The sequence below is a fragment of the Podarcis vaucheri genome (assembly GCF_965113315.1).
Source record: "Podarcis vaucheri genome assembly, chromosome: 4".
Classification (NCBI taxonomy): domain Eukaryota; kingdom Metazoa; phylum Chordata; class Lepidosauria; order Squamata; family Lacertidae; genus Podarcis; species Podarcis vaucheri.
Genome location: NC_138762.1, coordinates 21,911,615 through 21,922,572, shown reverse-complemented (window position 1 = coordinate 21,922,572; position 10,958 = coordinate 21,911,615). Strand labels below are relative to the sequence as shown.

The 10,958-nt window shown below is 41.5% G+C and overlaps 1 protein-coding gene across 1 annotated transcript; it reads left to right on the top strand.

Annotated features, from left to right (window-relative positions):
- The first annotated feature begins 2,983 nt into the window (after positions 1–2,983).
- Positions 2,984–10,958, top strand: LOC309530439 (stromelysin-1-like). Its single transcript, XM_082219415.1, has 10 exons — positions 2,984–3,142; positions 3,565–3,809; positions 4,287–4,435; positions 4,527–4,646; positions 6,541–6,702; positions 7,372–7,525; positions 8,573–8,706; positions 9,405–9,564; positions 9,660–9,763; positions 10,481–10,958. Exons 1-10 carry the CDS (start codon positions 3,035–3,037, stop codon positions 10,582–10,584), a joined length of 1,440 nt encoding a protein of 479 aa, XP_082075541.1. The 5' UTR covers positions 2,984–3,034; the 3' UTR covers positions 10,585–10,958.

The following is a 10,958-nucleotide window of genomic DNA, read 5'->3' as shown; positions in this document are numbered from 1 at the left end:
GTTGTTGTTGTTGGTATATGATTACTATTGTTATCGTTAATTGTGGTTCATCATGAGGTCTCAGGGCAAGTTACAATTATATAGAATAGAATTTGAAAATCAGTTAAAATGATTTCATTTGTGAGAATAGAGTGGATTCTAAAATACGTATCACATGTGTAAAGGGTCAGCTTACGGTGGGTCTTCAGCAAAAGACAAAGCTATATAATGAAGGTGTCAGAAAGAGTTCTGCCCCAATGGCCAGCGCTGGATCTCCTCAATCTCATCATGGGATCCAAAACTAACTCAGATTTCTAATCTCAAATTTAGTCCTCCACATTCCTCATACTAATTTGAATGTGTGACTTCTTCCCTGTAGGGTCGTGGATGAGCTTTTCCTGAATAATCACTTTTATCTTTTTGCCAAAAGAGGAAACTTTCTTTTCAAGAAAAAAAAGGAATGTCTTTAAGTTAAAGAAGTAACCCATGAGACCATACCATTTATGGATGTATGAAATATATTGCACAAAACAGCCCATAGGCTGTACCAACAGCTACCAGTTACACATATTTTTTACATTGGAAAAAAAGGTGTTTTTCATAATAAAATTTCATTTCAAGCAGATGCTCTACCACTGAGCTATAAGCAGCTAGGACGAACAAATTAAAACTACATCAACTTTCTAAGAAGCTAGTTAGGCTTTTTAAGAGCATCATATTTTTCTCAAGTGCTGACAAGAGGTGCCTGCTTGGTCTCAATAGTCAGGGAGTTCCGAAGTCTGGGCACTGCGACACTAAGCGACCAAGCTCTTACAATGCAGAACGGGTATTATTTGGCACCAACTCTGCCGATCGAGGGACACGGGTGGCGCTGTGGGTTAAACCACAGAGCCTAGGACTTGCCGATCAGAAGGTCGGTGGTTCGAATCCCCGCAACCGGGTGAGCTCCCGTTGCTCGGTCCCAGCTCCTGCCAACCTAGCAGTTCAAAAGCACACCAGTCCAAGTAGATAAATAGGTACCGCTCTGGCAGGAAGGTAAATGGCGTTTCCATGCGCTGCTCTGGATCACCAGAAGTGGCTTAGTCATGCCGAGCTGTACACTCGGCCAATAAAGCAAGATGAGCACCGCAACCCCAGAGTCGGTCACGGCTGGACCTAAAGGTCAGGGGTCCCTTTACCTTTTACTGCCAATTAAAGTGATCAAGAGTGGCACATGTGGGGGTAAAGCCTTGCTTTCCAGACCAGTGACACATGACTACCCCACTTACCAACCTAGCAGCCCCACAATACAGTCATTCAGATGGGAGGTCACCATAACATGAACAGCTGAGGCTGGGCATCAGCATCTGTGCATATATGTTTCTATTCTTTATGTTTTCATTGTTCAATCACATTTGGCTATCTTCTAGGAAGTGATTCATTAACAAATTAAAGTAAACTTCTGCATCCTTTCATTACATCATTTTCTTCTAGTTTACTATGACTCTGAATTTGTCCCTGTTCCTGTTGAGTTTTTCTTCAATTAAAATTACTACAGAAATCTTTTTACTTTCTTTCTTTCTTTTTTTGGTCATCCCACCCCCAGCTTCTGTTTTTAGGAAGGATCATTCCAAATCGTCCATTCTTGGCAACTGCAAAGTTTCTTGCTGGACATGGTCTTTTACCCACCGACAGACTCATTTTCTGTATTCAAATAACAGATGAATGAACTAGGAATCTAATTACAGATAGGTAGCCGTGTTGGTCTGCCATAGTCAAAATAAAAAAATTCCTTCCAGTAGCACCTTAAAGACCAACTAAGTTAGTTCTTGGTATGAGCTTTCGTGTGCATGCACACTTCTTCAGCACACGAAAGCTCATACCAAGAACTAACTTAGTTGGTCTTTAAGGTGCTACTGGAAGGAATTTTTTTATTTTGACTAGGAATCTAAGTTAGGTTGCTTCCCTGCAGTAAAGCATTTATGCTTATCTTTTGTGTGTACAGAGGGAAAGCCATAAATTGTAAGTGTTTGAAACTTGAGAGCATTGTTTACTCCTGTGCTGTTGACAAAATCCCAGATGAGCAGCATTATAGGTCTACTTCTGTGTAAATTCTGAAAAGGAAAGAACCCCAGGCAAAGGTGGACTTTGGGCTTTAAAATTTCAGCTGCGCCCTGTGAGACCTAAAATTTCTTTTCTTATGTTGTAGTGGGAGAAGGCAAATACTGTTCTGTACCCAAAAATGATAAACAAGGTCACTTCTCAGACTTAGATGTGCTGATCAATGTCAGAATTATTCTAACAATTTCTGCTGATTTCCTAGTAAAATTGTCTAGAATTTCCAGAACTTGCTGCATTGGAAAGATCTGTGTTATTTATTTCATCATATCTTATGGTTAATGTTTCATTCAGATAATGCCACAATTGCTATAATTATTTCTAATTTATATAGATAATAAGATTTCAGTCTATTAGTTGACATGATCCCAATATAATGGGATTCCTTCAACTAAAAAGAAAAAGTTCGGTGGTGTTCACCGCTAGTCCTACACAAACACTTTGAGATTAAAGAATATAGCTAATTTGGGCTCATTAATTTTAGGGAGTCATTCTAATTAATTAATTACTTGGAGGCAAAACCCTGTGCAATGAACCTCACTCACCTTCTTAGTAATTGCCAAATTAGGGCTTTTGAACTTAACAGACTCTGCCGCATGTGTCACTCTGCTAAAATGGACACCAGGCTCCACCTCTGTTGAATAATTTGAGAATGATGCCATTCTAATTATTTAATTATTTGGAGGAAATGTCCAAGTCACTTTCTTGGTAATGGCCAAATCAGGGCTTTTGAACTTAACAAACTCTGCATGTGTCACTTTGCTGAAAGGGACATTTTCTGTGTTTGGCAAGTCAACGGATGTTATAATGTTGTGAGTCATGCTTCTGTTGATTCTATAGAAAACCATGAAGTACCGGTATATATAGAGGTCCATTGGGAGCACATAGACACATCCATTGACAGAGAGACCGAACAGTTCTGGGACTCTAAGACTGGGGCGCAGACGCAAAAGAGACAATGAAGAGTTTCCTACTGACGATTGCGCTCTATGGAGCACTTTCTTGTGCTTTGCCCCTAATCCACGAAGCTGATCAAGTTGGAGAAGCAGACCTGAATTTTGCAAAGGTAATGTTTGATGGTAGCACAGAGGGGAAGCAGAATTCCACTAGCAGAAAATGTAGTCAGTCACTAATTGCCTTGTGGCACTCAGTGTAATGTTGTGCATGCTCATAGATTGGGAAAATGCAGATTCCGACCTCTGCTCCTCCATAGGTGTGCTGAATGGGTTTGGGTAAAATAGACTGCAATCCTACATGCAACCCTACATCCATACATCTTGGAGTAAATCCCACTGAACTGAGAAGACGTGCATAGGATTCACTGTTAATGTCTGTTAGCTTCAGTTCTTATGTCTGTAAAATGGGTTCAATTAGACAAATGAGCTTCCTCATTGGGGGAAAAGTTAGAAAGATCAAAATCCTACAATGTGAAAGATTATATGTGAAAATAATTCTGCAACAATCAAATGCATCTGTTCTTCCCATCAGACGTACATAGAAAACTACTATCCTGATTCCACATCAACGCCAGTCGCAAGAAGCAAAAGGAGTGATGAGATTCCTGTTGACAAGTTACAACGAATGCAGAAACACTTTGGGCTGAGAGTGACGGGCAGATTGGATTCCCACACTTTGGCTGCAATGAAGAATCCCAGGTGTGGGGTTCCTGATGTAGCAGAATACAGCACCTTTCCTTTGTCACCAAAATGGGGACGAAAAAACCTGACATATAGGTAAAGTTTCAAAACACTTGCCTGAATCAAAGATGTAACTTGATAATGCTTATTATTGGCTCCTGGCTGAGGAAGAAAACTTCTGTCTGGGGAGATAACAGAATGGATGATCTTAAAGAGGGTATGTCTGGCCGGCTGTCTGGAAGCCTGATCAGGAACACACCAGACTGCAGATTTTGGGTCGTACAGATCCCACTTGCAAGCTACTGTTTTCAACTTGTATTCATAGGAATGCTGGGAATCCTTTGTCAGATCAGTAATGGTCTTTCCTAAAAGTTGGCTAGTCTACCATTATTGATTTTCCTGTGCAACACAGAGCTTAATTCTAGTCATCATTGCATCATTTTAATGCACTTAGAAATACAAGGGCCAGGGATGTGGAGATGCTCTGAGACATCTCCTCTTGCACACATACTTTGAAAGCTCTGTGAACATTCTTTCAAATGTGCATTTCCTCTCCTTCCGTGTGTTTCACAGTGTTCTGAATTACACGCCAGACATGGACCGCACTGACGTAGATGTTGCAATCGAAAGAGCTTGGAAAGTTTGGAGTGATGTGTCTCCCTTGACCTTCACCAGGGTTTATGGGAAACCTGCAGATATCAAGATCTCTTTCGCTGCTAGATGTAAGTAAATCACATGCAAGGAATTATAGTAGGTTTACCCAAGTTCCTGGCTGGGTGATTTATATATATGTTCTTTGATTTTTTTAAAAAGCTCACGGTGACTATATACCCTTTGATGGACCAGGTGGGCAGCTGGCTCATGCATTTTCACCTGCCTTCGGTGGAAGCGTCCATTTTGATGAGAATGAACCCTGGGCACGAGATTTAAAAGGTATTTTCATTGTTTTGTCTCAATATATTCTATTCACTTGCTTGTAACGACTGTCAAGGCAGCTTAATTACTTTTGCTGACAAACATTGAGACCCCAGCACCATTCATGTCCCAGGAGACTTACTCTAGAGTTTTAAAATACTATCATTGTTATTAAGAATGACATGGAAAAAATACGAACAACAAATAACAAATGTTGGTCACCAAGTACAAAGCAAAATATCACCATGATGTGTATAAGGCAGAAAATAATAGCAGCATGTTTAGTAAATCAACCAAGCCAAAAATATGCATGAAGTACAGGGGGTCTAGGTTCCTCCCAATGACAGTTAATAAAAGAAATAAATATAAACTAATCCACATAAAAATCTATTTTTAAAATTTCTCCATGCATCGCTCTACAGCGTTGCTAAAGTTTATCTGGCACACAAAGCAAGTCTTTTGCACACAGCTCAGCTATAGAATTTGCTGCCGCAAGATGCCACAATGGCCATCAGTGTGGCTGGCAAATTCATGGGCGTTAGATGATTGGTGGCTACTAGTCTTCATGACTATGTTGCATCCCAACTTCATGGCTCTAATAGCAGTTGCTGGGAATCACAAGTGCCAAAGGCACTGTTGCTCTTGAGTCATTCTCGGGGCTTCTGATAGACATCTGGAGGCTGATCTATTAGGGTAAATGGAGGGCTGCCTCTTCCAGGGCCAACATGCCTTCCCTTTGACTTACAACCAGGCCAGTGGGCGCCCCTGCTTTTCAGCTTCCTGTTCCTTAATCTCATTGCCCTTGCAGAACTCAGCAGGGAGGTGGATGGGGACAACCGTAGAATTAGTTGGCTCTGCCTGCCATTGGCCCTAGATCCTTCTACTCTTGGCCTTTCTGCCTTCCAACCCACCACTGGGAGCATAGGATGTGGATCTTCGGTCCTTATCCAATAGGACACTTCTTGTGTTCATGACATTCATTTATTACACTCCACTTGCATATCATATTGCTCTCTGTCACATTACTGGTCTATTTGATTGTGGTTCTTGTATTTGCATTCTTTCTATGAGCTGCTTGGAGCACTGTTTGGTGGGATACAAACCTAACAAAGAAATAATCAGGACTTGCATTGAAAGCAGTCGTTGCTATAATGAAATCAGTGATAATGATCATGTTTGCTAGGACCACTTATGACCAGGAGAGTGATCTTTTAGCTCCTTCTGACTGCAAAGAATAGGAATGTGGCTGATGAAATTTAATTATGAAAAGCACCATTTTTGTCAACGTAAAAAAACCAAGAAAAAAACACCCCACAATGTTCATTGGTACATCCTATGGACTGTTCTGTACAACCATAAACGGTATTAATAAACTCACTCAGGTTATTCATAAAATTAGACTACATTTCCTTGTTTCTTGCGAAAGGGCAAGTGTGCTGTTTTTTTAGCATGTAGTTGAAATTGTTTGACACAGAAGGTTCCATGTGGAATCCCCAGCATCTCCAGGAAGGGATTGCAAAGACCCATCTGAAATCCCAAAGAGTTGCTGTCCATCTTCTTCTTCTTCTTCTCTGGCGATCACTCATAGCTGAGTAAGATTGTCTTCCATAAACACGGTTTTAACAATGAGTCTGTAAGTGACTGTGGAGGCCAATTCTGGATCCACATGTTCTTCCACAGTGGGGACATTGGTTTCTGGGTGGGAGCTGATCATGGTGTGGATTTGTCAAGCATGGCTTCCTCCTAGCACGTTTCTCCCTTGCGTCCTGAGTTCGGGTGTTTTCAAAGCCCATGGCACCTTTGGTAAAGGCTGTTCTCCAACTGGAGCACTCGCAGGCCAGTGTTTCCCAGTTGTCAGTGTTTATACTACATTTTTAAAGATTTGCTAAACCCATTCCTGTTTCCTTTATAGGCACCAACCTTTTTCTTGTAGCTGCTCATGAGTTTGGCCATGTACTGGGCCTCAGGCATTCCAGCAATCCAGAGGCTCTGATGTTTCCAACCTACAGAAATAGAGACCTTAAAAATTTTGGTCTTCACACTGATGACATTGAGGGCATCCAGCACCTTTATGGTAAGTACAGACTCCCAGATGATTATATGGAATGAGGCCATGTAAGAGCACTGGCTTGGATCCTAAGGTCAGTTAGCTTAAGAATGTTCACAGAAAAGACTCAAATAGATTCTCTGAAGGGTTTGGGTTGACCTTCAAAACAAGGTAGGAAGGAGTAACAGGAAACTTTATTTCCATGAACTCCCTAGAGTAGTCTTAGGTTCTGATGGGAATTCCAGCCCTCCCTGCAGGAACGCCCCCCCATGCCCCATCTATTTTGGATGCCCCCTCAACCCTCCAGAGATTTTCAGGGGGTACCATGGCTGTGGAATGGGTGGGTGAGAAAAACAACTGAAAATCTTTCTGTGAACTTTCTTATTTGGGGAGCAAATGATCGTCCAGACCACCTGATGTGAATTCGCAGAGCCAATCTATTATTCCATCTATTGCTGTATTTCACTGTCTTCCAATAAATTATTACTCATTTTTTATTATTACTATTTATTACCTGGCCTCACCCTAAAATCCCAGAATGGGTTTCAACAACATCAATAGTAAAACACAATATTACATGATACTTTTTTAAAAACAGTTTAAAGCAAATTAAAATGAAGTCTCCTGCAATGCCTCTGAACTGCATATTCCAAATCCTGCTTGTTCTTCAGTTCTTCTCTTTACCTCTTTTTCAAGGACCCCCTGAAGGTGGTGATGACAATGAAGCCGGTGGTTCATCAATTAACCTCACATCCACAACAGAGGCACCATCCACAAAATGGTGTGACCCTCACCTGGCTTTTGATGCTGTTACCTCTCTCCGAGGGGAAATCCTGTTCTTTAAAGACAGGTAAATAATATCTAAACACTGAACTTTTTACGTTCTAACTCAAAGTCATGCCCCACCTCCAAGAACATTTCTACTCAAAGAGTACTCTGCAAACACAATGAATCAGCAATGACTTTTCCCTTACAATGCAAATAACCATCCATACTATGCTCAACATACTGCTCATTAAATTCATTCAACATGCCCTCCTTGGTGCATAAGGTAAGAACAATTGCAAATAGTACTTGTCAGTATTGACTAGGCACCCTGTAGTTTTTTGTGGTGGTTCTGGAGATGGCTTTGTCTAGGGTGGCTCCCAGGTTATTGAATGCTCTCCTTTCCATGGTGCATTTGACTCCATTTTTGGCTCTCTTTCTACAGTGAGTCAAGATGCATCCTTTTTTACCCAGGTCCCTGAGGCTGGAAGATGATCTCTAGATGCTCCCTCTTCCTTTGCTGGCCTTCCCCCCCCCCCTATTTAAAATAGTTTTATTTGCTGTCTTAGTCATAATAAGCATTGTATGGCTTGTTGTGAGTAACCTTCCCTCGGACTGCTAAAAATATGCATAATAATTAAATAGGCCGACGGGTAGGACTTAAATCTTATACACAAAACATTACCAAGGAAGAATTTTGATACAGTGAAAATAAGGAAACAGAGGAAATTGTCTTATACTGATTCCAGCCATTGGTCCACGTAGCTCAGTACAGTGGTACCTCGGGTTACATATGCTTCATATGCTTCAGGTTACAGACTGTGCTAACCCAGAAATAGTACCTCAGGTTAAGAACTTTGCTTCAGGATGAGAACAGAAATTGTGCTCCGGCAGCGTAGCGGCAGCAGGAGGCCCCATTAGCTAAAGTGGTGATTCAGGTTAAGAACGGACCTCAGGAACGAATTAAGTACTTAACCTGAGGTACCAATGTATTTTCTACATTGACCAGCAACTGCTCTCCTGGGTTTTATACTGGGGGAGGGTCTTTTCCAGCCCCACTTGCATGCAAAGCTGATGATCTATCATGGAGCCACAGCCCTTCTTCTGTAAACATTCATATTGTCTTCCCCAGCTTTTTCTGGAGAAAGAATCCCCAGAGAAGAGATGTTGAAAAGGTTCCCATTTCTGCTTTCTGGCCAGCTTTGAGCAAGGGCATAGACGCTGCGTATGAAGTTAAGGCTGATGACACGGTGTTTCTCTTCAAAGGTAAATATTCCAAACGTGAATAAACAGCAAGTAAAGGAGCTAAGAATGATGGAAGGAGTGGAGGACATCTTGCCATTAAGCAGAACGACCTGTGCAAGAGGGTGGTGTTACAGAATGTTAATGACCAAATCCTAGCTGTTCAATATGTTACACAGTATAGCTACAAAGACTTTATTATTATTATTATTGGTGGTGGTGGTGTAAAATTGAGAAATGAAGCTACAAAGGGGAGGGGGGTGAAACTGGACAGATTCTCTCATCTCTATCCAAGCAGATTTTTTATTTTCTTTATCTATTTTTTCTTCCATCATAGAACTCAAGGTTCTTTAAATAAGGTTGTCCGGTAGTTCCCCATCAAGGCACTGACCAGTCCTCAACTTGCTTAGCAGCAGCAAAGGAATCAATCACGTGCCCTCAATGTGCAGGATATTGCTTCCAAATCCCCATTGCCCTGAGCAGAAGGAATAAGATGGATTAGGAACGGCCCTGCCTAACAACAACAACAACAACAACAACAACAACAATAATAATTTGTTTATACCCTGCCCATCTGGCTGAGTTTCCCCAGCCACTCTCTGCAATTGTCTCTGCAGGGCCTGAACTTTCTCATTCAGGTTTGTCCCATCTTCATGAAAGGCTCTTTCAATCTCTCCCCCCCCCCTTTATTTTTTTCCTTTTTACTGTCTTTTGCTTAACAGGAAGCAAGTATTGGGCCACCAAAGGAAATACAACACAGATTGGTTTCCCCAAGAATATTCACAGCCTGGGCCTCCCGAAAAGTGTTAAGAGCATTGATGCAGCTGCTCATGACAGCAACTCAAAGAAGACATATTTCTTCTCTGGAAACAGTTACTGGAAGTAAGGGCAACTTACCTATCTCATGTGGGACAATTCTGAAAGTTCATTGAAAAGCTCTTTAAATCAATGCATTCTCAACCCATTCATTTCTCTAGATATGATGAAGCCAAGAAGTCCATGGAAAAAGGCTACCCAAGAAAGATAGCAGCCGACTTCCAGAAAATTAGCTCCAAGGTGAAAGCTGCTTTTCTGCATCATGGTAGGTGGATAACCAACTTCATTAAACAAACCCCCTAATCCTATATGACCATACAGTGGTACCTCGGGTTAAGTACTTAATTTGTTCTGGAGGTCTGTTCTTAACCTGAAGCACCACTTTATAGCTAATGGGGCCTCCTGCTGCTGCCACGCCGCCGGAGCACGATTTCTGTTCTCACCCTGAAGCAAAGTTCTTAACCCGAGGTACTATTTCTGGGTTAGGGGAGTCTGCAACCTGAAGCATATGTAACCTGAAGCATATTGTCCCCACTGTATATAGCTGCAATGGTGAGACAGAAGGACTTGACCACAGATGTGAATGTGGCAGGTTGCTCAACCGCCTGAGCACCTCAGGACTGCTACCATAGCCATGGTCCATGCCAGGATCAAAACTGCAGAAGATGGAACAAACCTTAACCCCCTGCCATAGCTCTGTTCAGAGAAGATATAGATTTGCAGAAGCAGAAAGGAAAATGTGAGGGAGGGGGTGCAGAACAGACCGATGAGGACTGAGCATGCTCAGTGGCTTACTTCAGCAGTTGAGGAATAAGATATCTGGTTTGGGTGGGTGGGGAATGAACCATTGTGGGGGAGCAGGGGTGCTTGACTTAATGGAACAGTGACTAAGAGCATTCCACACTGAGGTATTTTGCAGGTTTTTGAGTTTCCTTCATGCATTCGATTCACAGTTTTTACTCTTACTCCCTATTCTTTTTAGGACATTTCTATCTATTCAGTGGATCCAATCAATATGAGTTTGACAGCAAAACCAAACAATTCCTCAGCATCAAGAAGAGTGACAGCTGGTTTGGGTGCCAGTGACACGAGACAAAGGAAAAAGTGATGAGGCCCAGAGGAAGGGAATCTCTCTTGGTCTGGGCATCGGGCAACACTCACTGGGCACCATCTTTGTTGGCATGACTTGGTCTCTCCTGTGGTTTCATGAGTCATGGAACAAGCTGCATTTTGAATAAGGAAGTTCTAGTATATATTTGTTTTTAACCTATGGTAGATTGCAACTATTCAATGATTCTATTTTTATATTTTAAATTATTTGAAATATAATTTTCAACTCTGCCTTTATTTACAGTCTTAACATTTGCTATACTTTTTTGTAAACTACTTGAGGATTTTATTTAAAACTGAGCAGGACATCATTTTTTAAAACAAGAAAATAAATAGATATATTTAATATA

Excerpts from the sequence above, each read along its gene's own strand:
- LOC309530439 (XM_082219415.1), top strand. The coding sequence starts at position 3,035 with ATGAAGAGTTTCCTACTGACGATTGCGCTCTATGGAGCACTTTCTTGT. Across the intron at positions 3,810-4,286 it reads CGAAAAAACCTGACATATAG|TGTTCTGAATTACACGCCAG; the intron begins GTAAAGTTTCAA and ends TGTGTTTCACAG. Across the intron at positions 4,436-4,526 it reads GATCTCTTTCGCTGCTAGAT|CTCACGGTGACTATATACCC; the intron begins GTAAGTAAATCA and ends TTTTTTAAAAAG.